This window comes from Pan paniscus, chromosome 18 (genome assembly GCF_029289425.2).
Source record: "Pan paniscus chromosome 18, NHGRI_mPanPan1-v2.0_pri, whole genome shotgun sequence".
In the NCBI taxonomy this organism is placed as follows: domain Eukaryota; kingdom Metazoa; phylum Chordata; class Mammalia; order Primates; family Hominidae; genus Pan; species Pan paniscus.
The window spans coordinates 15792690-15818103 of record NC_073267.2 but is presented as its reverse complement, the minus strand read 5'-3'; the positions used below and the strand labels follow the sequence as shown (position 1 = coordinate 15818103).

The 25414-nt window shown below is 50.1% G+C and overlaps 1 protein-coding gene across 6 annotated transcripts in view; it reads left to right on the top strand.

Annotated features, from left to right (window-relative positions):
• The window catches only part of MYH11 (myosin heavy chain 11), a 154395-nt gene that overhangs the window by 97196 nt on the left and 31785 nt on the right, over positions 1–25414 (top strand). For all 6 annotated transcript variants that reach the window (XM_055099356.2, XM_055099358.2, XM_055099355.2 and 3 more), the window contains 15 exons: positions 674–792; positions 1600–1752; positions 3340–3513; positions 4836–5009; positions 7840–7954; positions 11012–11205; positions 13192–13313; positions 13417–13486; positions 13630–13790; positions 16125–16233; positions 19466–19597; positions 19688–19894; positions 21169–21306; positions 22683–22806; positions 23751–23922. In XM_055099356.2, coding sequence (XP_054955331.1) covers positions 674–792; positions 1600–1752; positions 3340–3513; positions 4836–5009; positions 7840–7954; positions 11012–11205; positions 13192–13313; positions 13417–13486; positions 13630–13790; positions 16125–16233; positions 19466–19597; positions 19688–19894; positions 21169–21306; positions 22683–22806; positions 23751–23922 — 2164 coding nt within the window. The remainder of the gene's footprint in view (positions 1–673; positions 793–1599; positions 1753–3339; positions 3514–4835; positions 5010–7839; positions 7955–11011; positions 11206–13191; positions 13314–13416; positions 13487–13629; positions 13791–16124; positions 16234–19465; positions 19598–19687; positions 19895–21168; positions 21307–22682; positions 22807–23750; positions 23923–25414) is intronic.

Sequence of the window (25414 nt, the reverse complement as noted above, 5' to 3'; positions counted from 1 at the left end):
CTATCCCTCCCCCCTCCCCCCTCCCCACCACAGTCCCCAGAGTATGATATTCCCCTTCCTGTGTCCATGTGATCTCATTGTTCAGTTCCCACCTATGAGTGAGAATATGCGGTGTTTGGTTTTTTGTTCTTGCGATAGTTTACTGAGAATGATGATTTCCAATTTCATCCATGTCCCTACAAAGGACATGAACTCATCATTTTTTATGGCTGCATAGTATTCCATGGTGTATATGTGCCACATTTTCTTAATCCAGTCTATCATTGTTGGACATTTGGGTTGGTTCCAAGTCTTTGCTATTGAGAATAATGGAGCTGACCCTTTTTAAAGCTGAGAAAAGCAAGACGCTGGGAGGGTAAAGAGCTTTTCCAAAGTCACATGACTTGGAAGTGTGAAGGGACAGGGACTTGAAACTAGAACTACCTGACCCTAAACCCCCAACTGGGGCCTGCTTCAGCCCACCCCAATCATTGCCTCTCAGCAAAATACTGGGGAGTGTGACCACTAATGACAGCAGCCTTTAGGACACTTCAAGCTATATTCATGGTCAGCAGGTCCCATTTCCCCAAGAGAACCCGGTGTATTCACAGATCACAAATATCCCATGCGATGTGTCTTCTTGCCAAGCTATTTCTTTTGTGATGCACTCACGATGTTTCTTTTCTCCATCCAGCTGCTCAGAAAGTTTGCCACCTCATGGGAATTAATGTGACAGATTTCACCAGATCCATCCTCACTCCTCGTATCAAGGTTGGGCGAGATGTGGTACAGAAAGCTCAGACAAAAGAACAGGTAATGATGTACTTATCACTTATCCACCCATGCACTCACCCATCCATCCATTCATCCATCTATCCACCTGTTCACTCATTCATGTATTCATTAATCCATTCACCCATGGTCTGCCTCTGCATCTGTCCATCCATCCATCTTTCTACCCACTCATTCATCTGTCTGTTCATCCATCCATCCATCCATTCATCTGCCCATCTATCTGCTCACCCATCATCTCTCCATCCCTCACTCATCCATCTGTCCATCCATCCATGACCCAGCCATCTGTCCATCTGTCCGTCCATCCATCACCTATCCAGCTGTCATTCCATTCATTCATTCATTCATTCATCTGTCCATCCATCCACCCATCCATCTCTTTATCCCTCATTTATTCAATACTAGAATATTCAAAGTCCCATGTCAGGTTTTGTTTGTTTGTTTGTTTTTTGTTTTTGAGCCAGAGCCTTGCTCTGTTGCCCAGGGTGGGGTGCAGTGGTGCCATCGCAGCTCACTGTAGCCTCTGCCTCCCAGATTCAAACGATTCTCCTGCCTCAGTCTCCCAAGCAGCTGGGACTACAGGCATGCACCACAACGCCTGGCTAATTTTTGTATTTTTAGTAGAGAAGGGTTTTTGCCTTGTTGGCCAGGCTGGTCTTGAACTCCCGACCTCAAGTGACCCACCTGCCTCGGCCTCCCAAAGTGCTGGGATTACAGTGTGAGCCACTGCACCCGGCCAAGAATAAAAATCTTCGCCACCAGCCTGGCTTATGTGAAAATGGAGCCCATTGAGAATAACCGGGTTCCCCTGGTTCCCCTCTGCAGGCTGACTTTGCTGTAGAGGCTTTGGCCAAGGCAACATATGAGCGCCTTTTCCGCTGGATACTCACCCGCGTGAACAAAGCCCTGGACAAGACCCATCGGCAAGGGGCTTCCTTCCTGGGGATCCTGGATATAGCTGGATTTGAGATCTTTGAGGTACAGCTCGGTGGGATCGTAAGAGCCATGGTCTTGGTTGTCTGAGATGGGCTTTTTCTTGGAGGAGTCATGATTTTGGAGAAAGGCATGTAGATGGCTACTGTAGGGTAGGAGGCTGTCTAGTTAAGGGTGGATCATTGAGGGTATAAGAGACAGAAATCCAACAGGAAATGCATTGGTTTCTGGAACTGAGAAGGCCAGACATGTAGCTGGATCCCGTAGGCAGGGTCTGATCTCCCGCCATCGTTCTCTCTCTCTCTCTGCCTTCCTCCATATTGGCTCCATTCTCAAGCAGGCTCTCCCCTCACGGGGGCAAGATGGCTGCCACAGCTCCAGACTGCCTCTCAGTAATCCTGGTAAAAAAAAAAAAAAAAAAAAAAAAAAAAAGCACGTATCTCTTTTCTAACAGTTCCAACCAAAATCTTGGAATTAAGTCTCACTGACTTACTCACCTGAATTGGGCTACATGGTCACCTCCAAGCCAAGAACTGTTTGCAGGAGCTTGCAATACCTCATGTAGTAGAAACATGGATATTGGATCCCTTACCCATGGGTTTGAAGAAAGTTCTCAGAGAAAGGGAAGGTTTTTTTTTTTTTTGTCTTGTTTTGTTTTTGTTTTTCGAGACGGAGTCTTGCTCTGTCGCCCAGACTGGAATGCAGTGTCACAATTTCGTCTCACTGCTGCCTCCACCTCCTGGGTTCAAGCAATTCTCTTGTCTCAGCCTCCTGAGTAGCTGGGACTACAGGAGTGTACCACTATGCCCAGCTAATTTTTTTTTTTTTTTTAGACAGAGTCTCGCTCTTTGCCCAGGCCGGAGTGCAGTAGTGCAATCTTGGCTCACCGCAACCTCCGCCTCCCAGGGTCAAGTGATTCTCCTGCCTTAGCCTCTCGAGTAGCTAGGATTAGTGCCACCATGCCTGGCTACTTTTTTTTTTTTTTTTTTTTTGGTAGAGACAGAGTTTCACCCTGTTGGCCAGGCTAGTCTCAAACTCCTGATCTCAAATGATCCACCGGCCTCAGCCTCCCAAAGTGCTGGGATTACAGTTATGAGCCACTGTGCTTGGCCAATTTTTGTATTTTTAGTGGAGAGAGGTTTCGCTATGCTTGCCAGGCTGGTCGCAAACTCCTGACCTCAAGTGATCCTCCTGCCTTGGCCTCCCTAAGTGCTGGGATTACAATCATGAGCACCACACCCAGCCAGGAGGTTTTAAGATTGATAGATGTCCCGAAAGAAGTGTACTACCGAGTCACTTTCTCTCTGCGCCTCTGTTTTCACATCTGTAAAATGTTTCCACATCTGTACATGCAGTAGCGTGCCTTACGAGGTTTGTCCATCCATAGATGGTTGTGCAGATGGAGGAGATAAGCATCTTTAAGGTGTGTGAGGGCCATGAATGGCAACTTCACCAGCCCTGGTGGACTCTAGGCAGCATGTTTTGGGGCCTCAGCCCTGTCTGGGTGCTGGGATGGCAGAACAGGATGTGGGCGAACCATGGGGGCGCTGTCGGGTGGAGCTTCTGTGGGGCTCCTTGTCTTCTGACTTCATACCAAGATGCTCACGCCCCGCCCCCACGCCATGTGCTCAGGTGAACTCCTTCGAGCAGCTGTGCATCAACTACACCAACGAGAAGCTGCAGCAGCTCTTCAACCACACCATGTTCATCCTGGAGCAGGAGGAGTACCAGCGCGAGGGCATCGAGTGGAACTTCATCGACTTTGGGCTGGACCTACAGCCCTGCATCGAGCTCATCGAGCGACCGGTGAGGGGCACGTGGGCGTGCGGGGCTCCGTCACACCTTGTACACGTGTGTGGCCTCTGTGGAGCTGACGTGGACCCCACACTCTCCCCATGCACATAGCATTCCCCTACCCAATCCATCACCCAGTCCTGAAAGGCTGTAAGCTGAATCCTTGTGAACTCTTACAATTTCCATTAACCCACATTTTCATATCAAAGGTATTTTCTTTAATTTCTGCCTTCCTTCCATCCTCTTTTTTCTTCCTTTTTTTCTTCCCTACCCTCTTTCCCTTCCCTTTCCTTCTCTGCCATTGCTTTTTTTTTTTTTTTTTTTTTTTTTTTTTTTTTTATGACATGGTCTGACTCTGTTGCCCAGGCTGGAGTGCAGTGGCACAATCTTGCCTCACTGCAACCTCCACCTCCCTGCCTCAAGTGATCCTCCCGCCTCAGCCTCCCAAGTGGCTGAGACTACAGGTGTGCACCACCACGCCCACCTAACTTTTGTATTTTCAGTAGAGACAGGGTTTCTACTAATTAACCGGGCCTGGTGGTGCACGCCTGTGGTCCCAGATATTTGGGAGGCTGAGGTGGGAGGATTGCTTGAGCCCGGGAGGCAGAGGTTGCTGTGAGCCGAGATTGCGCCACTGCATTCCAGCCTGGATAACAGAGTGAGACCCTGTCTCCAAAAAAAACTTTTCTAACAGGAACCCTAGGTGAATTCAAGTCAAGCAACAAATTCATTTGCAAGAATTATGAACTCGGCCGGGCGCAGTGGCTCATGCCTGTAATCCCAGCACTTTGGGAGGCCGAGGCGGGCGGATCACGAGGTCAGGAGATGGAGACTATCCTGGCTAACACGGTGAAACCCCGCCTCTACTAAAAATAGAAAAAATCAGCCGGGCGCCGTGGCAGGCGCCTGTAGTCCCAGCTACTCGGGAGGCTGAGGCAGGAGAATGGCGTGAACCCAGGAAGCGGAGCTTGCAGTGAGTCGAGATCGCGCCACTGCACTGTCTGCCTGGGCGACAAGGCAAAACTCTGTCTCAAAAAAAAAAAAAAAAAAAAAAAGAGTTATGAACTCTTCATGATGTTGCCTGCGTGTTGCCCACTAGGGGGCGGCAGCAAACATTATGTTCTGCCTTCCATCCCTGTTACTGGTCCATTGGGCACAGGGTAATTTGAAGGTAGATTTGGAAGCATGGGGGTCATAAACTCATCTTTATATGTGGGCAAATACAGTATCAGATCTCGGCGGATGCCCATGCGTTGTGTATAGTTGGCCAGCTCTTCATGGAATGCCTGAGGTTGGGTGTTCTCTCTGATTCAAGCCCTACTTGTCTCCCACAGAACAACCCTCCAGGTGTGCTGGCCCTGCTGGACGAGGAATGCTGGTTCCCCAAAGCCACGGACAAGTCTTTCGTGGAGAAGCTGTGCACGGAGCAGGGCAGCCACCCCAAGTTCCAGAAGCCCAAGCAGCTCAAGGACAAGACTGAGTTCTCCATCATCCATTATGCCGGGAAGGTACCAGCCACAGGGCCCAGGGGACTCTGTCTCAGGGGAGCCCCAGTGGCTGCTCAGCGCAGAGACAGTCTGAGAGTGGCAGAACCTTGGGCTGCCTGGAAACTGCAAAGCCATCTGCTACTAAGCGAATCCCAACCAAGTCCTATTCGTAATTTGTCTACGCATCTGTAAGGCATCAGCTGTAGCCACTCTCACGTTTTCCAACCGTGATGTCCAGACAGTTATTTCTTTCTTTTTTTGTTGGAGACAGGGTCTCGCTTTGTCGCCCAGGCTGGAGTGCAGTGGTGCGATCATAGCTCACTACAGCCTCAACCTCCTGGGCTCACACGATCCTCCTGCCTCAGCCTCCCAAGTAGCTGGGACTACAGGTGTACACCACCATGCCCAGCTAAAATCTTTTTTCCTTTTTGAGAAGGAATTTTGCTCTTGTCATCCAGGCTGGAGTGCAATGGCATGATCTCTGCTAACTGCACTCTCTCCCTCCGGGTTCAAGAGATTCTCCTGCCTCAGCCTCCCAAATAGCTGGGATTACAGGCACCTGCCACCACACCCAGCTAATTTTTGTATTTTTAGTAGAGAAGGGTTTCGCCATGTTGGCCAGGCTGGTCTCAAACTCCTGACCTCAGGTGATCCACCCGCCTCGGCCTCCCAAGGTGCTAGGATTACAGGCATGAGCCACCGTGCCTGGATGCCCAGCTAAATTTTTAAATTATGTATAGATATGGGGTCTTGCTGTGTTGCCCAGGCTGGTCTTGAATTCCTGGGCTCAAGCAATCTCCCTGCCTCGGCTTCCTGAAGTGCTGGGATTATGAGCACGAGCCACTGTACCTGACCTCAGCCTGCTTTTCTTGTATAAACTCTAAATCCTTCCTGCTACAAGTTACACTCAACAGGCGGGGCCAACTGGAATGGGGTGACTAATACATCCACACCTGGCTTCAACCAAAATCTCCCATGTCACAGTCTTGAGTTTGCTATTGCCAGCCTGCTCTGGCCAGGGAAATCTATGATAGTTGTATTCATCATCATCATCATCATCATCATCATCAACATGCCTTGGCTGTTATTGTATAGGCCCTTGCCCTGTGGCTCTCAAGAGTCCTGGATAATGTACAAAGGACATAGCTTAGTCTGGCTTGCAGAATTGTAGTATTCTATTGACTCCTCAGTACCTCCACTGCATCATGGGCACAAACAGTGCTCTCTACCAGGGGCTGGCAATAGAGTCCAATCTGGCCCACAGCTTGTTATTGTAAATAAAGTTTTATTGGAACACAGCCATGCTCATTTGTATACATAATGTCTATTGCTGGCTGCTTTTGTATACTGCAGTGCTAGAGTTGAGTAGCTGCGACAAAGACTGTATGACTTGGCTGGGTGTGGTGGCTCACGCCTGTAATCCCAGCACCAAGGCAGGTGGATTACTTGAGGTCAGCAGTTTGAGACCAGCCTGGCCAACATGGCGAAAGCCCGTCTCTGCTAAAAATAAAAAAAATTAAACAATTAGCCAGCCGTGGTGGCACACACCTGTAATCTCAGCTACTCAGGAGGCTGAGGCAAGAGAACTGCTTGACCCAGGAAGTTGGAGGTTGCAGTGAGCTGAGACCGCACCACTGCACTCCAGACTGGGCAACAGAGAACCACTGTGTCTCAAAAACCAAAAACCAAACCAAAACAAAACAAAACATTGTATGACTTGCCAAGCCAAAAATATCTACTATCTGGGCCTTCACCAAAAGTTTCCCAACTCCTAGCCTATATTCAAGGGGGTATATGTTCCTTTAAGCATATAGAGACAACACTTTTCTTTTCCCTACTTCATCAGTGGATTTTTTAAATTATTATTTTCAGTCTTCTCTCAGATCAAGCCTACCTATTATCCTGATAACCCACATCCCATGATAACCCAGCAAAGCTGTATTATCAGTTCCTTTCATTTAATATTCACCATAGTAAAAATTACGGCTTTGGGCATGGTCAGTGTTTGAGTCAGGAATGTAAAAAGCCTATATGTCCTTTTTCTGTATATCCATATATCAGGATCTCTGAGTTACAAATTATGCTCATTAGAGAGTGGAAAAGAGGATGCCATGCTTAATTAATTAATTTATTTAATTATTTTGAGACAGAGTCTCACTCTGTCACCCAGGCTGGAGTTCAGTGGCGCAATCTCAGCTCACTGCAATCTCCGCCTCCCAGGCTGAAGTGATTCTCCTGCCTCAGCCTCCTGAGTAGCTGGGATTACAGGTGTGCACCACCATGCCTGGCTAATTTTTTTTTTTTTTTTGTATTTTTAGTAGACATGGGGTTTCACCATGTTGGTCAGGTTGGTCTCAAATGCCTGACCTCAAATGATCCACCCACCTTGGCCTTCCACAGTGCTGGGATTACCAGTGTGAGCCACCACGCTTGGCCGCCATGCTTAATTTCTAAACCAGGATGATTGGGAAGATGATGAGGGGGGAGTTTTGCATGTCGGCAGGAGGGCATCTGCCGTCATGAAATCTCTTAATCATGTATAACTCACAGGTACTGTGCTAGCTTAGGAGGAGGGAGGCTACCACAGCAGCGTTAGTAGGAGAATATGGAATGGAAATTAGGCTTTCCCAGCAATGGCTATCACTGGCTGATGTCCTACTACGTGGGCACAGGTCCCTGGGCTGTTGGTCTCTTCATTGGTGTTTGTGGAGTCCCATCATGGTGGTCATAAACGTCATTTCCTCTCTGACCTCAGAAGATCTGGAAGGACAATGGGAGGGCTGGGGTCCTGGCCTTGGTTTCTAAGTTTCTAGTTTCCCAGGAGTTCTGACCAGCAGGGTGTCCTTGGCAGGTGGACTACAATGCAAGTGCCTGGCTGACCAAGAATATGGACCCGCTGAATGACAACGTGACTTCCCTGCTCAATGCCTCCTCCGACAAGTTTGTGGCCGACCTGTGGAAGGACGGTAAGGCCTTCTCTGCTCGGGTCCATGTTCTGCTTTGAGCTGGAGAATTGAACACCCAAGTCCCCCGACTCTCACACCTGCCCCAGGAGGGGAGGCCTTTACATGGGGGCAGGGGAAGGAAGAGCATTGGCATGGGCTGGTGATGTCTCGTTGAAACAATTTCTTCCTGAGTGGGGGTCCCTGAGCCCCTCAATCCTACGTGTCCCGAGGGGATTGATGTCCTGAGGTCAGGGCTCAGGCAATAGAGGAGAAACAGCATGCCAGGCACGGGGAGTTAGACTGCCCTGTCCAGAGTCAGAAGGACTTCACTGTATCTTGTCTCTGCCACCTCCTAGCTCTGTGGTCTTGGATGAGTCACTTGATGTCATTAAGCTTCATTGTCCTCATTAGTAAAACAGGAGATGCAATAATAGTTGCCGTCTCTACTAGGGGTATTGTGAGGGTTAAATTAGACCAGTGATGCTCAAACTCAAGCAGGCATCATGACCCCCTGGAAGGCTTTGTTTATTTATTTAGGGACAGAGTCTTGCTTTGTCACCCAGGCTGGAGGGCAGTGGTGCAATCTTGGCTCACTGCAGCCTCCACCTCCTGGGTTCCAGTGATTTTCCTGCCTCAGCCTCCCAAGTAGCTGGAATTACAGGCACACACCACCATACCTGGCTAATTTTTGTATTTTTAGTAGAGACGGGGTTCCCCCATGTTGGCCAGGCTGGTCTCAAACTCCTGACCTCAGGTGATCCGCCCTCCTCAGCCTCGAAAAGTGTTGGGATTACAGGTGTGAGCCACTGCACCTGGCCCTCTTTGGAGGGCTTTTTAAAACCCAGATGGCTGGGCCTACCCTAAGATCTAATTCTGCAGGTCTGGGGCCAGGGATGGGGCAGGCCTGAAAACATTCATCCCAGGTGATGCTGCTGGTCTAGGGACCACACTCCGGCTCCCTTTGAGAACCAGTGAATAGATGATCCCTGTGAAGAGCTGCTGGAGTGACGATGAGGGGAGGGGGTTTGCTGTTTGTCCCTGGCCATCAGTGTCCACAGCAGGTTTTATTCTTGGCACAGGGCCCATGGGCCTGGGGCTTACAGGACTGGTCTCCCCTTGTTTTAAGCATGCTAAAAAAAGGCTCCAGGAGGGGCCAGCTGTGCCCTAACCATATGCCAGGCTCTGGGCCTAGGGAACAGCATCACACCCTGGGTCTGTGTCATCCCAGGACACATGATGAAGCCTGTAGTCCCTCCTCTGCGGGAACCACAGTCTTGTGGGAGAGATGAGACTCTCAAAGACAAGCAGAGAGACAAGCATAAGGCTGCACATGGTGGCTCACACCTGTAATCTCAGCACTTTGGGAGGCTGAGGCAGGAGGATCAGTTGAGGTCAAGAGTTCGAGACCAGTCTGGCCAACGTGGTGAAACCCCATCTCTACTAAAAATACAAAAACTAACTGGGCGTGGTGGTGGGCGCACCGGTAATCCCAGCTACTCGGGAGGCTGAGGCAGGAGAATTGCTTGAACCCGGGAGGCGCAGGTTGCAGTGAGCTGAGATTGTGCCATTGGACTCCAGCCTGGGCAAAAGAGCAAGACTCTGTCCTGAAAAAATAAAACTAAAAATAAAAAATAAAAACAAAAACAAAATTAGCCAGGTGTGCTGGTGGGTGCCTGTAATCCCAGCTACTCAGGAGGCTAAGGCAGGAGAATCACCTGAACCTGGGTGGTGAAGGTTGCAGTGAGCCAAGATCGTGCCACTGCTCTCCAGCTGGGCGACAGAGTGAGAGCTTGTCTCAAAAAAAAAAAAAAAAAAAAAAAAAAAAGATTGTTACACAGAATCTGAGTAGAAGGTGAAGAAATGGTGCCATCCATGGCCTGTGGGTTGGGCTTGGCATGTGCAGGACCTGCTGGGCTGGTAGAAAAAGAACCTTGGAGGTGATGATGATGATGATGATGATGATGATGATGGCCGGGCGCGGTGGCTCACGCCTGTAATCCCAGCACATTGGGAGGCCAAGGCAGGGGAATCACCTGAGGTCAGGAGTTCGAGACCAGCCTGACCAACATGGAGAAACTCTGTCTCTACTAAAAATATAAAAAAATTAGCCGGGCGTGGTGGCGCATGCCTGTAATCCCAGCTACTGGGAGGCTGAGGCGGGAGAATTGCTGGAACCTGGGAGGCGGAGGTTGTGGTGAGCCGAGATCACGCCATTGCACTCCAGCCTGGCCAACAAGAGTGAAACTCCGTCTCAATAAAATAAAATAATGATAATAATAATAATAATACCTACTTTTTGTTGAGCACTTACTGATGTGCCAGGCTTCTGTCTTGGAGTGTGTGCTGTATCTTCTGCCTCAGAATATTTCTTCCGTGGATACCTACATGGTTACCCACTCATTTCTTGCTGGTTTCTGCTCAAATATCAACCTAGCAGAGCCCACCACCTCCTTACCTAAGAGAGCACCCTCTTCACTCTCTCTCCGCTTTACCCTATTTTTATTTTTCTACGCACACCTCACTACTCAAGATATTCCATACTTAACATCTGTGATCTCTGTCTGTCTCCTTCCCTGTGATATAAGCGGGGTGAGGGGGCCAGGTCTTTTTTTGTTCACAGCAGTGTCCCCAGGGCCTGGAGCACAGAAGGTCCTCAATAACTATTTGTTGGTGGGTGAAAGATTGGAGGCTGGCAGGGAATAAGTGCCTTCTGTGCCTTATTTTTTTTTACCCCTGCCCTAGAAGGTAGACGGTATTATTACCTCCCTTTTGTAGAAAGGGAGACTGAGGCACAGGATAGTGCCAAGCCAAAGCTAGTCAGTGAGTGGACAGAGAGAGCAGGCTTGACTCCTAGGTCAGCATGACTCCATCACAGGGAATTTGTTCTTTCTGCCACTCAGGTGCTCTCAGGATTTCCCCAATAGACAATACTTGGAAACCCTGACTGCCGAAAGAGGCGTTGGTGATGGAAGGAAAGATTGGAGTGGGCAGGTTGGTGGGTGGGGCTGGGGCTGAGCCTCTGGCCTATTTAGGGGTGGGTGGGCCAGAGGCTGATGCCACCCTGGCTGTGCCCCATAGTGGACCGCATCGTGGGCCTGGACCAGATGGCCAAGATGACGGAGAGCTCGCTGCCCAGCGCCTCCAAGACCAAGAAGGGCATGTTCCGCACAGTGGGGCAGCTGTACAAGGAGCAGCTGGGCAAGCTGATGACCACGCTGCGCAACACCACGCCCAACTTCGTGCGCTGCATCATCCCCAACCACGAGAAGAGGGTGAGGCCCGCCGCCCAGACCCTGGGGCTCCCAGAAGCCAGGGCTGTCCCAAGCAGTCACAGCGTCCCCCGGGCGCCCTCTGCCCCCACCTACCCTGAGGACCCCATTTGCCATGTGGGGAAGGCTATCTGAATCTCAGACCCATTCCCCATCCCTGGAGGAAAAGGAGGAAGGGAGGATGCATCCAGAGACTTTTCAGCCGTGGAGTTGCTGTGCAGGTCATCCAGCCACTCATTCATTCATTATCCCAGGAAGTATTCACTGGGCTCCGCCCTGTCCTGGGTGCTGGGGAGCAGTGTTAGAAAAATTGTAGCCCTTCCCTGTGGGTTTCTCATAATCTGGTGCAGGCATCTTCAGCTTGGGGTGATTGTGTCCTCTATATGGACATGCTACAGACATTTTTGGTTGTCACAACCAGGAGGGGGCTGTTAGTCAGCATCTAGTGGGTAGGGGCCAGGGATGCCCTAAGCATTGTACAATGCACAGGATGGTCCCTCAACCCCCAGCACAGAATCCCTACAAGATGCCAGTAGTGCTGAGGTTATGGGAGACATGGGGAGAGGTAAACATACAGCTGATGATGGTGATGGAATGTGGTCAGTTAGGAGAACACCAAAGAGCCAGGGCTCCTCCCACAGCCTTAGGACTCAGAGAAAGCTTCTGGTGAACTTGAACGTTAAGAATGTCTGGCCATCAACTTGGTGACGTGGAAGGCAGGGTGGCGCCTAGGATAAGCAGGGGGCCTAGGATAAGCAGAGGGCCCAGGATAAGCAAGAGTGTGGAGGTGAGAAGTGAAGGAACTAGGTAAGAAAATGCTAGATAGTGTCAGGCGTGTGGCTCACGCCTGTAATCCCAGCTTCTCAGGAGGCTGAGAAACAAAAATCTGTTGAACCCGGAGGCGGAGGTTGCAGTGAGCTGAGATTGCACCACAGCATTCCAGCCTGGGCAGCAGAGCGAGACTCCATCCTAAAAAAAAAAAAAAAAAAAAAAAAGGAAAGAAAATGCTAAATAAGTCATTTCATGTTGCAAATGTGTGATGGCGTGAGGTAGGAATCAGATGGTGTGAGGTAGGATTGAGGCTGAATGGGTAGGCAGGGGCTAGATCGTGGTGCTCCTTGTGTTCTTTCTGGAGCTTGGCCTTCTCTCTCTAGGCATGCCATTGGGGGTGTTAAAGCAGGGCTATATCATGGTCAGATTTACATTTTAGGAAGTGAATGAGGGGGCTGGGCATATGCTAGCTCATGCCTATAATCCCAACACTTTGGGAGGTTGAGGTGGGAGGATCACTTGAGACCAGGTGTTCAAGGCTAGCCTGGGCAACATAGCAAGACCCTATATCTACAAAAACATTTTTAAAAATTATCCAGGCATGGTAGCACATGCCTGTGGTCCCAAATACTTGGGAGGCTGATTTGGGAGGCTGATTTGGGAGGATCACTTGAGCCCAGGAGTTTGAGGCTGCAGTGAGCCATGATTGCGCCACTGGACTCCAGCCTGGGTGACAGAATGGGACCCTATCTCAAAAAATAAAAAGGACAAAGGGATTGAGGGGAGAGGCAAGACCAGAGAGAGAGACCAGGTGGGTGGTTTCTGTGGTTGTCCAGGCAGGAGAAGATAGTGGAGACAATGGTGGTGAAGAGAAGTGGGTGGGTTGGGAGATATTTGGGAGGTAGAAGCAACCAAACTGCTGATGGACAGGAAGTGAGGGAGAGGAGGTGATGAGGAGGAAGCCCCAGGTTCCAGCCAGGCGATGCTAGTGTCACCAAGAACCAGAGAGATCATGAGGCAGCCATTGCCAAAGCAAAGAGATGAAAACCCAGAGGGGGGCACTGCTTTGCCCCTCGGCCCGCAGCTAAGCCCTCCTTGGGTGCTTCTGTTGGTACCCTCGTGGCCTGGCCAGGTGGGTCATCCAGGTAGGAGGTTTGGGGCTTTGCTGCGCCGTGGTTTCTGGCCCCAGGGATCCACTTCCCTCTTTGACCTTTGCAGTCCGGCAAGCTGGATGCGTTCCTGGTGCTGGAGCAGCTGCGGTGCAATGGGGTGCTGGAAGGCATTCGCATCTGCCGGCAGGGCTTCCCCAACCGGATCGTCTTCCAGGAGTTCCGCCAACGGTAAGTCCCCAGGTCTGGCCCAGGTAGGGCAGGGGGTGAGGGGGACTGGGCAGAGGAATGGATGCTGGAGGTACGCGGGGTGACTTCTGCTCTGTGTTTCAAGCTACGAGATCCTGGCGGCGAATGCCATCCCCAAAGGCTTCATGGACGGGAAGCAGGCCTGCATTCTCATGGTGAGCCCAGAAGTCCACCAGAGACCTCCCAACCTCTGGCCGCAAGCCACCTGCTGCTCTTGGTGGGACCGTTCTTACCCATGTCATCACTGGCCAAATGGCACAGTGGAAATCAGGAGCTCTTCCTTTCCTTCCTTTTGCAGATCAAAGCCCTGGAACTTGACCCCAACTTATACAGGATAGGGCAGAGCAAAATCTTCTTCCGAACTGGGGTCCTGGCCCACCTAGAGGAGGAGCGAGATTTGAAGATCACCGATGTCATCATGGCCTTCCAGGCGATGTGTCGTGGCTACTTGGCCAGAAAGTAAAGATGCTTTCCTGCATCCTAATACCTCAAACGCGAATCACAAACAGGGGCCTTTCTGTTCTGATTCCCCGATTCTAAGAGGCCACCTGTTTAAGATGCATCATTGACTGAGTGACAGCCTTTTCTTGAAGGGGAAGAAATGCTTCTACTTTAAATAAATGTACCAGTTACGAGTGCAGGAAGGGAACGAGTTTTAGACCTGGGTTCTCATCCTGGATGCCCCAGTTTTTGCTGATGAACCTTGGGCAAGTTACTCTACCTCTCTGAGCTTCGAGTTTTTTAGCTGGAAACTGAGCATAATCATTTTGACCTCAGAGAGCTGTTCATGAGGTGTCACTAAGATAACGCATGACGAGAGCTTAGAACAGTGCGTGGTTCTCAGGTCAGAAATGATTGTTGTTGTTGTTTTTACCTCCCTCCCTCACTCCTTCCTTCCCTCCCTCCCTTCCTTCCTTCCTTCTTTCTTTTTGAGACAGGGTCTCTCTCTCTCTCTCTGTCGCCCAGGCTGGAGTGCAGTGGCGCAGTGGCGCAGTGGCGCAGTCTCAACTCACTGCAACCTCTGCCTCTTGGACTCAAGCAATTCTCGTGTCTGAGCCTCCCAAGTGGCTGGAATTAGAGGCGCCCACCACCACACTGGCCTAATTTTTGTATTTTTATTAGAGACAAAGTTTCACCATGTTGGCCAGGCTGGTCTCAAATTCCTGGTCTCAAGTGATCCACCTGCCTTGGCCTCCCAAAGTGCTGGGATTATAGGCATGACCCACTGCGCCCAGCCTAGAAATGTTAGAATTGGATAAACCATTGAGGAAAGAGGACTTGACGGTGTCTAGATCCCCATGTCCCAATGGGATTTATAAGACAGGGTTTTGGAGGGTGTGATGTCCCAGCTGTTCTGTGAAGACTGGGAGCCAGGGAAGGGCTCGGGTTCCTTAATGAAAGTCACACCCCAGGGACTGCAGGGACAGGTGGAGTCGCTCTCTGTCTGGGGTGTGTGTTGTCATTGGGCAGAGACCACACCCTCACCAGTAGGACCCTGATGTGTCAGGTTCATTCATTGACACATGGACCCAAGATGGTCAAGGCCAGCTTTGGGAGCTCTTGGCCCTCCCGCAACAGACCTAACTTGTCAAGTTTCGTTACTAAATTCCCTGTTGCTGTCCTTCCTGGATAACTGGGGCAATTTTATTCTTAAAGTTTTCCTATGTCCAAGATGGCAGCCAAGCAGGGAAGACAGAATTACGTTCACTGTTCTATCGTTTCTCAATCTATCGATAGCCCTTAAACGGGAAGAGTGCTGGTTCAGGGTCACAGTGTGAAATTCCTAAAACAACCCAGGAGAGAATAGGTTTGACAGGGCTGGGTGTGGTAGCTGATACCTGTAATCCCAGGCACTTTGGGAGGCCGAGGCAGGAGGATTGCTTGAGCCCAGGAGTTTGAGACCAGCCTGGGCAACATGGCGAGACCCCTATCTCTATCAAATAAAACTTTAAAAATTAGCTGGGCATGGTAGCATGTGCCCGTAGTCCCAACTACTTGGGAGGCTGAGGCAGGAGGATCATTTAAGCCCAGGAATTTGAGGCTGCAGTGAGCCATCATCACACCACTGCACTCCAGCCTGGGCCGCAGAGCCAGACCCTGTCTCTGAAAATAAATAAATAAATAAATAAGTTAGTCAGATACAGCTGGTGCAGGCTGGGCATGGTGGCTCCTACCTGTAATCCCAGCACTTTGGGAGGCCAAGGTGGGTGGATCACCTGAGGTCAGGAGTTTGAGACCCACCTGGCCAACATGGGAAACCCCATCTCGACTAAAAATACAAAAATTAGCCAGGCATGGTTGTGGGCACCTGTAATCCAAGCTACTCAGGAGGCTGAAGCAGGAGAATCACTTGAACCCCGGAGGTGGAGTTTGCAGTGAGCTGAGATCGTGCCACCGCACTCCAGCCTGGGCAACAAGAGCGAAACTCTATCTCAAAAAAAAAAGAAAAGAAAAGAAAAAAAAGAAACAGCTAGTGCAGCTGGGGAGTACGGGAGCCCCCTTAGGAATGATGCACATAGTTGTGTTTTCTGAGTGGTGTTTGGATCTCAGCTAAGTCCAGGGCATGTTGTGAGCCCCGGGTCTTCCTTGTCCACTGAGAAAGGCTCTGTCCTGTAGATGATTTAAGTTGTTTGCAGCCAGACAACACATGTGTCACACAGGGTTTCTGGAAGAACCTGAGCTGGGGAGAATGGGGCATGTCCCTGTGCAGGTTCAGGATGCTGCAGGGCAGGGCTCTGTTGACAGCAGGGTGAGGCTTCATGACCCCCGCACCTTCTCTTCCCCCCTCCCTAGGGCTTTTGCCAAGAGGCAGCAGCAGCTGACCGCCATGAAGGTGATTCAGAGGAACTGCGCCGCCTACCTCAAGCTGCGGAACTGGCAGTGGTGGAGGCTTTTCACCAAAGTGAGTGCTCTGCCCCAGCCCCCTTCCCAGGGGCCCCCAGCCCTGGTTCTTCACTCTGGAGCCTTCACATTTGGGACAGGAGGTGGTCGCAAGCGGGTGTGGAATGGAGGGCTCGAACTCAGACCTTGCGCATTGGCGGTTCTCTGGCCCGAGGAGGCCCTGTCCTTTGGCACATAGGCTATAGCCAGGACGTTAAGACAAAGTATTAATATTTCCATCAGCACTGGAATCCCTCGTGTGGCCCATTTATAGCCACACCCACTTCCTCCGTAGCCATGGAAACCACTCTGTTCTCCAGTTCTGTAATTTTGATGGTTCAAGAATGCTGCCGGGGGCGGCGGCTCACGCCTGTAATCCCAGCACTTTGGGAGGCCGAGGCAGGTGGATCACTTGCGGTCAGGAGTTCAAAACCAGCCTGGCCAACATGGCAAAACCCCGTCTCTACTTAAAATACAAAAATTAGCTGGGTTTGGTGGCAGGCACCTGTAATCCCAGATACTCAGGAGGCTAAGGCACGAGAATCTCTTGAACTCAGGAGACAGAGGTTGCAGTGAGCCAAGATCATGCCTGCACTCCAGCCTGGGTGAAAGATTGAGACTCTGTCTCTTCTTTTTTTTTTTTTTATTTAAAAAAAAGGCCAGGCACGGTGGCTCACGCCTGTAATCCCAGCACTTTGGGAGGCCGAGGCGGGTGGATCACAAAGTCAAGAGATCAAGACCATCCTGGCCAAGATGGTGAAACCCTGTCTCTACTAAACGTACAAAAATTAGCTGGGCGTGGTGGCAAACGCTTGTAGTCACAGCTACTCAGGAGGCTGAGGCAAGAGAATCACTTGAACCTGGGAGGCAGAGGTTGCAGAGAGCTGAGTTCGTGCCACTGTACTGCACTCCAGCCTGGTGACAGAGCGAGACTCCGTCTCAAAAAAAAAAAAACAAATATTCTATACATGGAATTAGAGAGCATCCAGACTGTTGCATGTATCAATACTGCAGGTTTTTTTTTTTTACTTTTTGTATTTTTTGAAATGGAGTCTCACTCTGTTACCCAGGCTGGTCTTGAACTCCTGACCTCAAGCAACCCTCCTGCTTCAGGCTCCCAAAGTGCTGGGATTACAGGCATGAGCCACCTCATCTGGCCATAGCATATTATTTTTTATTTCTGGCAGAGTCAAGGCCTCCAGAGGACTCAACTGGTTCCTGTAGTGGCACTGGTTGCATTGTCCCCATGGCACAAAGACATGCTCTGTTGCAATAGACTAGGCTTCTCCTTATATGCCCTTGAGTGTATCCACTGGTGCAAGGCTTTTTCACCAAGCAAACAGACATTGAGTGCCTGCTGTATCCCAGGCACATGCTAGGTGCTGGGGGTGCAGCTGTGAACACACACCATGGTCCCTGACCTCCATGAATATTCTAGCCGAATTGGTGGGGAGTAAACAATAAACAGATAATCACAGAGACAGATACATAATGGCAAACTGTGATAAGTGCATGAAGCAAGCTGCCGGAGTACATAGCAGGGGCTTCCTTGTGCCAGGCAGGGGCTTGAAAACAAAGAGTTAGGAGGCAGCCCAGGGAAGGACAGCAGATGCTGCTTTTTGGAAATGTTCATCCCCACTGAACCAACTTCTGAAAAACTATCCTAAGAAAATCGTCTTAGCCGGGTGTGGTGGCTCATGCCTGTAATCCCAGCACTTTGGGTGGCCAAGGCAGGAGGATCACCTGGGTTCACGAGTTCGAAACCAGCCTGGCCAACATGGCGAAACCCTATCTCTACTGAAAATACAAAAATTAGCCAGGTGTGGTGGTGGGCACCTGTAATCCCAGCTACTCAGGAGATTGAGGCAGGAGAATCACTTGAACCGAGGAGGCAGAGGTTGCAGTGAGCTGAGATCGTGCCACTGCACTCCAGCCTGGGTGACAGGGCGAGACTCCACCTGAAAAAGAGAAAAGAAAATCAAGAGTTAAGGGCATTCATTATGGCCTTATTTACAATAGCAGAATTTCCGTGTCCGGTCCTAGCTGAATGATGAATTCAGTAATGGTTCATCTATCAATGGAATGTTTTCAGCTATTAAAATGATGGCTTTGGCTACTGAATAGGTCTGCTAAAAAAAAAAAAAAATGACTTCTACCTAGCTGTCTAGCTGGACACTGTGGCATGTGCCTGTAGTCCCAGCTACTCTGGAGCTGGGGCGGGAGGATCGCTTGAGGCCAGGAGTTCAAGGCTGCAGTGAGCTATGATTGTGTCACTGCACTCCAGCCTGGGTGACAAAACAAGACCATCTCTAAATAAATAAATTAACTTAAAAGATGGCTATGTAAAGTTGAAAGAATGATGTAACAGCATGGGGTAATAAATATCTTATAATTTTTTTAAAAATTTTATTTGTGGAGACAGGGTCTCACTGTGTCACCCAGGCTGGAGTGCAGTGGCACAATCGTGGCTCACTGCAGCCTCAGCCTGCAGGGTTCAAGCGATCTTCCTGCCTCAGCCCCCTCACTAGCTGGGACTACAGGCACACACCACCATGCCTGGTTACTTTTTTTTGTAGAGATGGGGTCTCATGATGTTGCCCAGGCTGGTCCCAAACTCCTGGGCTCAAGCACTTGCCTCGGCCTCCCAAAATGCTGGGATTACAGGCGTGCATCACTGTTCCTGTCTGTATCATATAATTTTAAATAATAAAAGCAGCCTCTACAACTAGGCAGCATGGTCTTAAGTCTATTTTTTAAACATAGAAAAAGAGCCAGGAAGGAAATGTAAACAATGTTAATAATGACTTTGATAGGGAGGTGGGTGGGATATGAAAGATTTTTTTTCTCCCTTTTGTCCTTGGAAGGAAGTATCACTTTTCAGCAGTAGTTCTCTGTTGGGATGGTTCTAAAGTGGGGAAGATGAGACTTTTTCCTTTCACTTTGTACCTTTTCTGGTGCTCTAATTTAGAGTTCCTCAATCTTGCCACTGTTGATATTTTGGGGTGACTAATTCTGTTGTGGGGGCTGTCCTGTGCACTGTAGGGTGTTCAGCAGCATCCCTGGCCTCTACCCACTGGATGCCAGAGGCACCCCCCATCCCAGCTGTGACAATCAGCAGTGTCTCCAGACAATATCCCCTAGTGGGGATCGGTGGGGGCAACATTGTCCCTGGCTCAGAACCACCGATCGAATTTATTATGACAACATATCCCTTTGCCACAAAAACAAATGATGGGCTAACCGTGTGTGTGCAGGTGAAGCCACTGCTGCAGGTGACACGGCAGGAGGAGGAGATGCAGGCCAAGGAGGATGAACTGCAGAAGACCAAAGAGCGGCAGCAGAAGGCAGAGAATGAGCTTAAGGAGCTGGAGCAGAAGCACTCGCAGGTACCTGTATGGATGCATGGCTGGGGTTGCTGGGGAACAGGACTTGGCCCCGTGGGGCTCACCCGCCTCCTCCCCACCACCTGCGTGCAGCTGACCGAGGAGAAGAACCTGCTACAGGAACAGCTGCAGGCAGAGACAGAGCTGTATGCAGAGGCTGAGGAGATGCGGGTGCGGCTGGCGGCCAAGAAGCAGGAGCTGGAGGAGATACTGCATGAGATGGAGGCCCGCCTGGAGGAGGAGGAAGACAGGGGCCAGCAGCTACAGGCTGAAAGGAAGAAGATGGCCCAACAGATGCTGGTAAGGTGTCACAGGGGCAGCCCGTGGTGGGTAGCAAATCACTTGACCCTCACCACAGGCCTGTGGAGGTGCATCCAGGGATATGTGTCCCTGCTGGGACAGATGATGAGACGGGGGCTTGGAGAGGGTTGGTCATCTGATCAAGGCCACACAGCTGGGATTGGGACTTGAACACAGTGAGCCCACTCTGTTCTATTGCCCTGCCTTGCATGTGCTAACCCCTTTTCTCCTAACAGCAAGCCTGAATGGAGGATAATTGTATTTGTTAGCTATTGCTACATAACAAAACATGCCAAACTCAGCAGCTAAAAATAAAAAGTATTGCATAGTCAGGAATTTGAGAGTGGCTTAGGTGAGTGGTTCTGGCTGAGGGTCCGGCCTGAGGTTGCAGTCAAGGTGTTGGCTGAGGCTGCAGTCATCTGAAGGCTCATCTGGGGCTGGAGGACCCACTTCTACTTGGCTTATTCACACAGCTGTTGGAGGAGGCCTCAGTTCCTTATCATGAAGGCCTCTCCCCTCAGGGCTGCTTGAGTGTCCTTCCAATATGGCAGCAGAGTTCCCCCAGAAGGAGTGATCTGAGAGAGGAGAAAGGAAGCTGCAATGCCTTTTATAGCCTAATCTCTGAAGTTACATTCCATCACTTCTTCCTGATTTTTGTTGTTGTTGTTAGAAGCAAATCTAACCCCCACTCAAGGGGAGGAGAATTAGGCTCCACCTTTTTGGAGTAGCAAAGAACTTGTGGATAGATTTTAAAACCACCATGGTACCTACTGTGCTCATTTTATAGATGAGGAGGTTGAGGTTCCATGAAGCAGAGCAGCTTACCCAGGTCTTTTTTTTTTTTTTTTTTTGAGACAGAGTCTCACTCTCTTGCCTAGGCTGGGGTGCGATGGTGCGATCTCAGCTCACTGCAACCTCTGTCTCTCGGGTTCAAGCGATTCTCCTGCCTCAGCCTCCCGAGTAGCTGGGATTACAGGAGCCCACCACCATGCCTGGCTAATTTTTTTTTGTATTTTTAGTAGAGACGGGGTTTCACCATGTTGGCCAGGCTGGTCTTGAATTCCTGACCTCAAGTGATCCACCCACCTCGGCCTCCAAAAGTGCTGGGATTACAGGTGTGAGCCACCGCGCCCAGGCCTTTATTTCTTCCTTTTAGGAGGCTACAGAGTTCTGGGCATCTTCAGGCCTAGCCCCTGTATTCATTAGTCCCCAGATCACCACGAGAGTAAATCTGTTATAACCAAAGCTGTTACTCTTTTCCCTCCACAACAAAGGACCTTGAAGAACAGCTGGAGGAGGAGGAAGCTGCCAGGCAGAAGCTGCAACTTGAGAAGGTCACGGCTGAGGCCAAGATCAAGAAACTGGAGGATGAGATCCTGGTCATGGATGATCAGAACAATAAACTGTCAAAAGTGAGTAGGGGCCGGGTGCAGTGGCTCACGCCTATAATCCGAGCACTTTGGGAGGCCAAGGTATGTGGATCACTTGAGGCCAGGAGTTTGAGACTAGCCTGGCCAACAGGGTGAAACTCCATCTCTACTAAAAATACAAAGATTAGCCAGGTGTGGTGGCCGGTGTCTGTAATCCCAGCTACTTGGGAGGCTGAGGCAGGAGAATCACTTGAACCTGGGAGGTAGAGGTTGCAGTGAGCTGAGATCGTGCCACTGCACTGCAGCCTGGGTGACAGAGTGACTCTGTCTCAAAAAAAAAAAAAGTGGAATCAAGTTTCTGCATTAAAAACAACAGGCTTACCAGGATCAGGGAGATTTTGGGGATTTGGGACTTTCAGTTCTCAAAGCAGAAAAGCCCTTAGAAAACCAGGACAAGCTGGTCACCATAGTCAGTAGTCACTAACCAGCCCCACAAGGGTGACCTGCTTTTAGTTCTTTGAGCTGGATGTCAGCTTGGCCCCTACTGTGAGCCAGGCTCTGTGTTAGATGCAGCTATGCATGGTGAAGGAGGACCCTTCCCTTGTGGGGTTTATAGTAGTGAGATGGCAAATAATCGTCATTTACCATGGTGATCAGGGCTCTGAAGGAAACGTTCACCATATTTTAAGAGTGCAGCAGGCCTGGTGCGGTGGCTCATGCCTGCAATCCCAGCACTTAGGGAGGCTGAGGCAAGTGGATTACCTGAGGTCAGGAGTTGGAGACCAGCCTGGCCAACACGGTAAAACCCCATCTCTACTAAAAATACAAAAAATTAGTTGGGTGTGTTGGCGGGCGCCTGTAGTCCCAGCTACTCGGGAGGCTGAGGCAGGAGAATCACTTGAACGTGGGAGGCAGAGGTTGCAGTGAGCTGAGATAGCGCCACTGCACTCCACCCTGGGCGACAGAGTGAGCCTCTGTCTCAAAAAAAAAAAAAAAAAAAAAAAGAATACGGCAGTGGGGGATAGAGGAAGGATTCATGGAAGACTTCCTGGAGGAGGTGACATTTAAGCAGACACTTAAAGATGAAGGAGCAGTTAGAGGGGAGTAGAAGAGCATCTCAGCTGGTTGGCCCACTGTGCAAAGGCCCTGGGGCAGGGAAGAGCTGGCCAGTGGCAGGAATGGAAGGAGGGTACCTTTAGCTGACCATACAATGTGAGGGACAAACTGGCACGAGATGAGAAATGGCCAGTTTTTGGAAATTGTTATGGGACTTTTCTTTACCATTTAAAACTCTAGTTGTATTTTGTTATAATGTGGGTTTTTCTTTCAACTGTTTACATGGAAATCACTAAAAGTGAAACATAGATTCTAGAGAAAAGAAAAATCCTAAAGCTATCTCTGTCTCTTTCCCCAAAAAGGAACGAAAACTCCTTGAGGAGAGGATTAGTGACTTAACGACAAATCTTGCAGAAGAGGAAGAAAAGGCCAAGAATCTTACCAAGCTGAAAAACAAGCATGAATCTATGATTTCAGAACTGGAAGGTAAACCAGCTACCAAGAGATTTATTTTTATTTTATTTTATTATTTTTTTTAGAGATGAGGTCTTGCTCTGTTGCCCAGGCTGCAGTGCAATGGTGCGATCATGGCTCACTGCAGCCCGAAACTCCTAAGCTCCAGTGATCCTCCTGCCTCAGCCTCCTGAGTAGCTGAGACTACAGGCGTGCATCACCACACCCAGCTAATTTTTTTTTATTTTTTATTTTGTAGAGATGGGGTTTCACTATGATGCTCAGTCTAGTCTCAAACTCCTGGGCCCAAGCAGTCCTCCCACCTTGGCCTCCCAAAGTGCTGGGATTATAGGCATGAGCCACTATTCCTGGGCTTGAATGGGTATTTTTAAAAGCATGAAAATCAGAAAGGAAATTTGAGGATGGCAGATCATCCCATGAGTGACAACTAACTCTATGCCACCTCTCGAAATCACCCTTAGTCATCACACGCACTAATAATATGATAAAAGGGCTGGGTGCGGTGGCTCTCGCCTGTAATCCCAGCACTTTGGGAGGCCGAGGTGGGCGGATCACGAGGTCAGGAGTTGGAGACCAGCCTGGCCAACATGGTGAAACCCTGTCTCAAAATACAAAAATTAGCCAGGCGTGGTGGCGGGCGCCTGTAATCCCAGCTACTCGGGAGGCTGAGGCAGAAGAATTGCTTGAACCCGGGAGGCGGAGGTTGCAGTGAGCTGAGATTGCGCCATCGCACTCCAGCCTGGGCAACAAGAGCAAAACTCCATCTCAACTAATAAGAATAATATGACAATATAAGGTGCTGTTCATCGGGAGATAATGGTCCAGACCGTGACTATGAAGGTTACTGATTGGGGGATGTGTTCATCTCCTCCGGGTAAAATGCCTGGGCAGGAAGGCTCATTTCCGGGCATCTCTCTGGGGCCTCCCCTTCCTGAAGAGCACCTTGGTTTTTGCAGTGCGGCTAAAGAAGGAAGAGAAGAGCCGGCAGGAGCTGGAGAAGCTGAAACGGAAGCTGGAGGGTGATGCCAGCGACTTCCACGAGCAGATCGCTGACCTCCAGGCGCAGATCGCAGAGCTCAAGATGCAGCTGGCCAAGAAGGAGGAGGAGCTGCAGGCGGCCCTGGCCAGGTAGCGGGGCTGGCAAGGGGCATTTGCTGTGTGTCCATGTATCCCCTGGGCCCCTGCTCATCCGCTCATTCCAAGTGGCTGTCTTGGTCAAGGTGGCCCCAGGCCCTTGGCATGAACTTCGTTTCCCAGGCCAGGCCTCTCACAAGCCTTCCCGACCCTGTTCACTCCCCCAGATCCTCACCTTCGACTTTCTTCTCTTCCCTACAAACACATCATGTCTTTGCAGTTGATCTCACCTACTCCCATGGTGTTGCTGCTGCCTCTTTGACATCCAGGCTTTTCTCATCTAGACCCCCTTCTGAATTTCCGATTGCCCAATGAGTCAATTTCCACTGTCATCTCAAACACCCCTGTCTAAGGCGGGAATGACCTTCCTTTCCCCAGCCCCTCCCTCTAAGGGCCCTCTTTTTTGTGAACACCAGTCTCCTCCTTTGTTTCTGCTGACCCACAGCAAGCAGCAACCTTCAGATTCTGCCAGTCCTTCTAAATGTCCCCCACCCATTTCCTCTGGTTTTTCCCTCTTCCTGGCTCTTAGCTGGATTTACACTAATGCTAATACTGCAGCAGCCACTATGAATGATTATTTACCTGCTCACTCGGTGCTAAGTTCTTTTCAAGCAATACCTTTGCAGACACCTGGCCAGGTGTACTGCCGGTGTCTTTGAGGAGGAAGCTGAGCCTCCTAGGGGTAACGCAACAGGAGCAATGTTATTGCTTCTAAGAGGCAGAGCTGGGATTTAAGCCTCAAAGCTTTCTGATTGATCCCCTGGCCTGGCTCTTTTGTCGGCCAATTTGTGCTATGTTGACAGTGCTACGGTGATGAACGGAAAGCATCTCTCTGGGGCAGGAACCTGCTCACAAAACTTTGCTGGCTGGATGCAGTGGCTCACGCCTGTAATCTCAGCACTTTGGGAAGCCGAGGTGGGGGGATTGCTTGAGGCCAGCAGTTTGAGACCAACATGGGCAACATAGCAAGACCCTGTCCCTACAAAAAGTTAAAAAATGAGCCAGGCATGGTGGTGTGTGCCTGTAGTCCCAGCTACTCAGGAGGCTGAGATGGGAGGATCACTTGAGCCCAGGAGGTTGAGGCTAAAGTGAGCTATGATCATGCCACTGCACTCCAGCCTGGGCAACAGAGCAAGACCCTGTCTCAAAACAATAATAACAACAAAACAAAAACCTAACTTCACTGGCTTACTAGGGAAAATCCAGTTTCCTTAGCCTCACCCTCAGAGCCCATCCACCCTCTGCAGTCTCACCCCAACCCAACTATTTCACTTTCTCTCTTGTTGCTGCCCTTTCACAAGTACAGTAAAATCAAAGTGCTTGCCTCTCCTGCAGCATTCTGCCATTTAACAGGGCTTCTTGCAGCCCACCTTGATCTCTGGTCACCACCTCCACCAGATGCAGAGCCCCAGTCTGAATATCCCCCGCAAGCAGTGGCTGGCCAAATGCTGTGCATGGGGCGGGTACTCAGTCACTGAGCAAATGC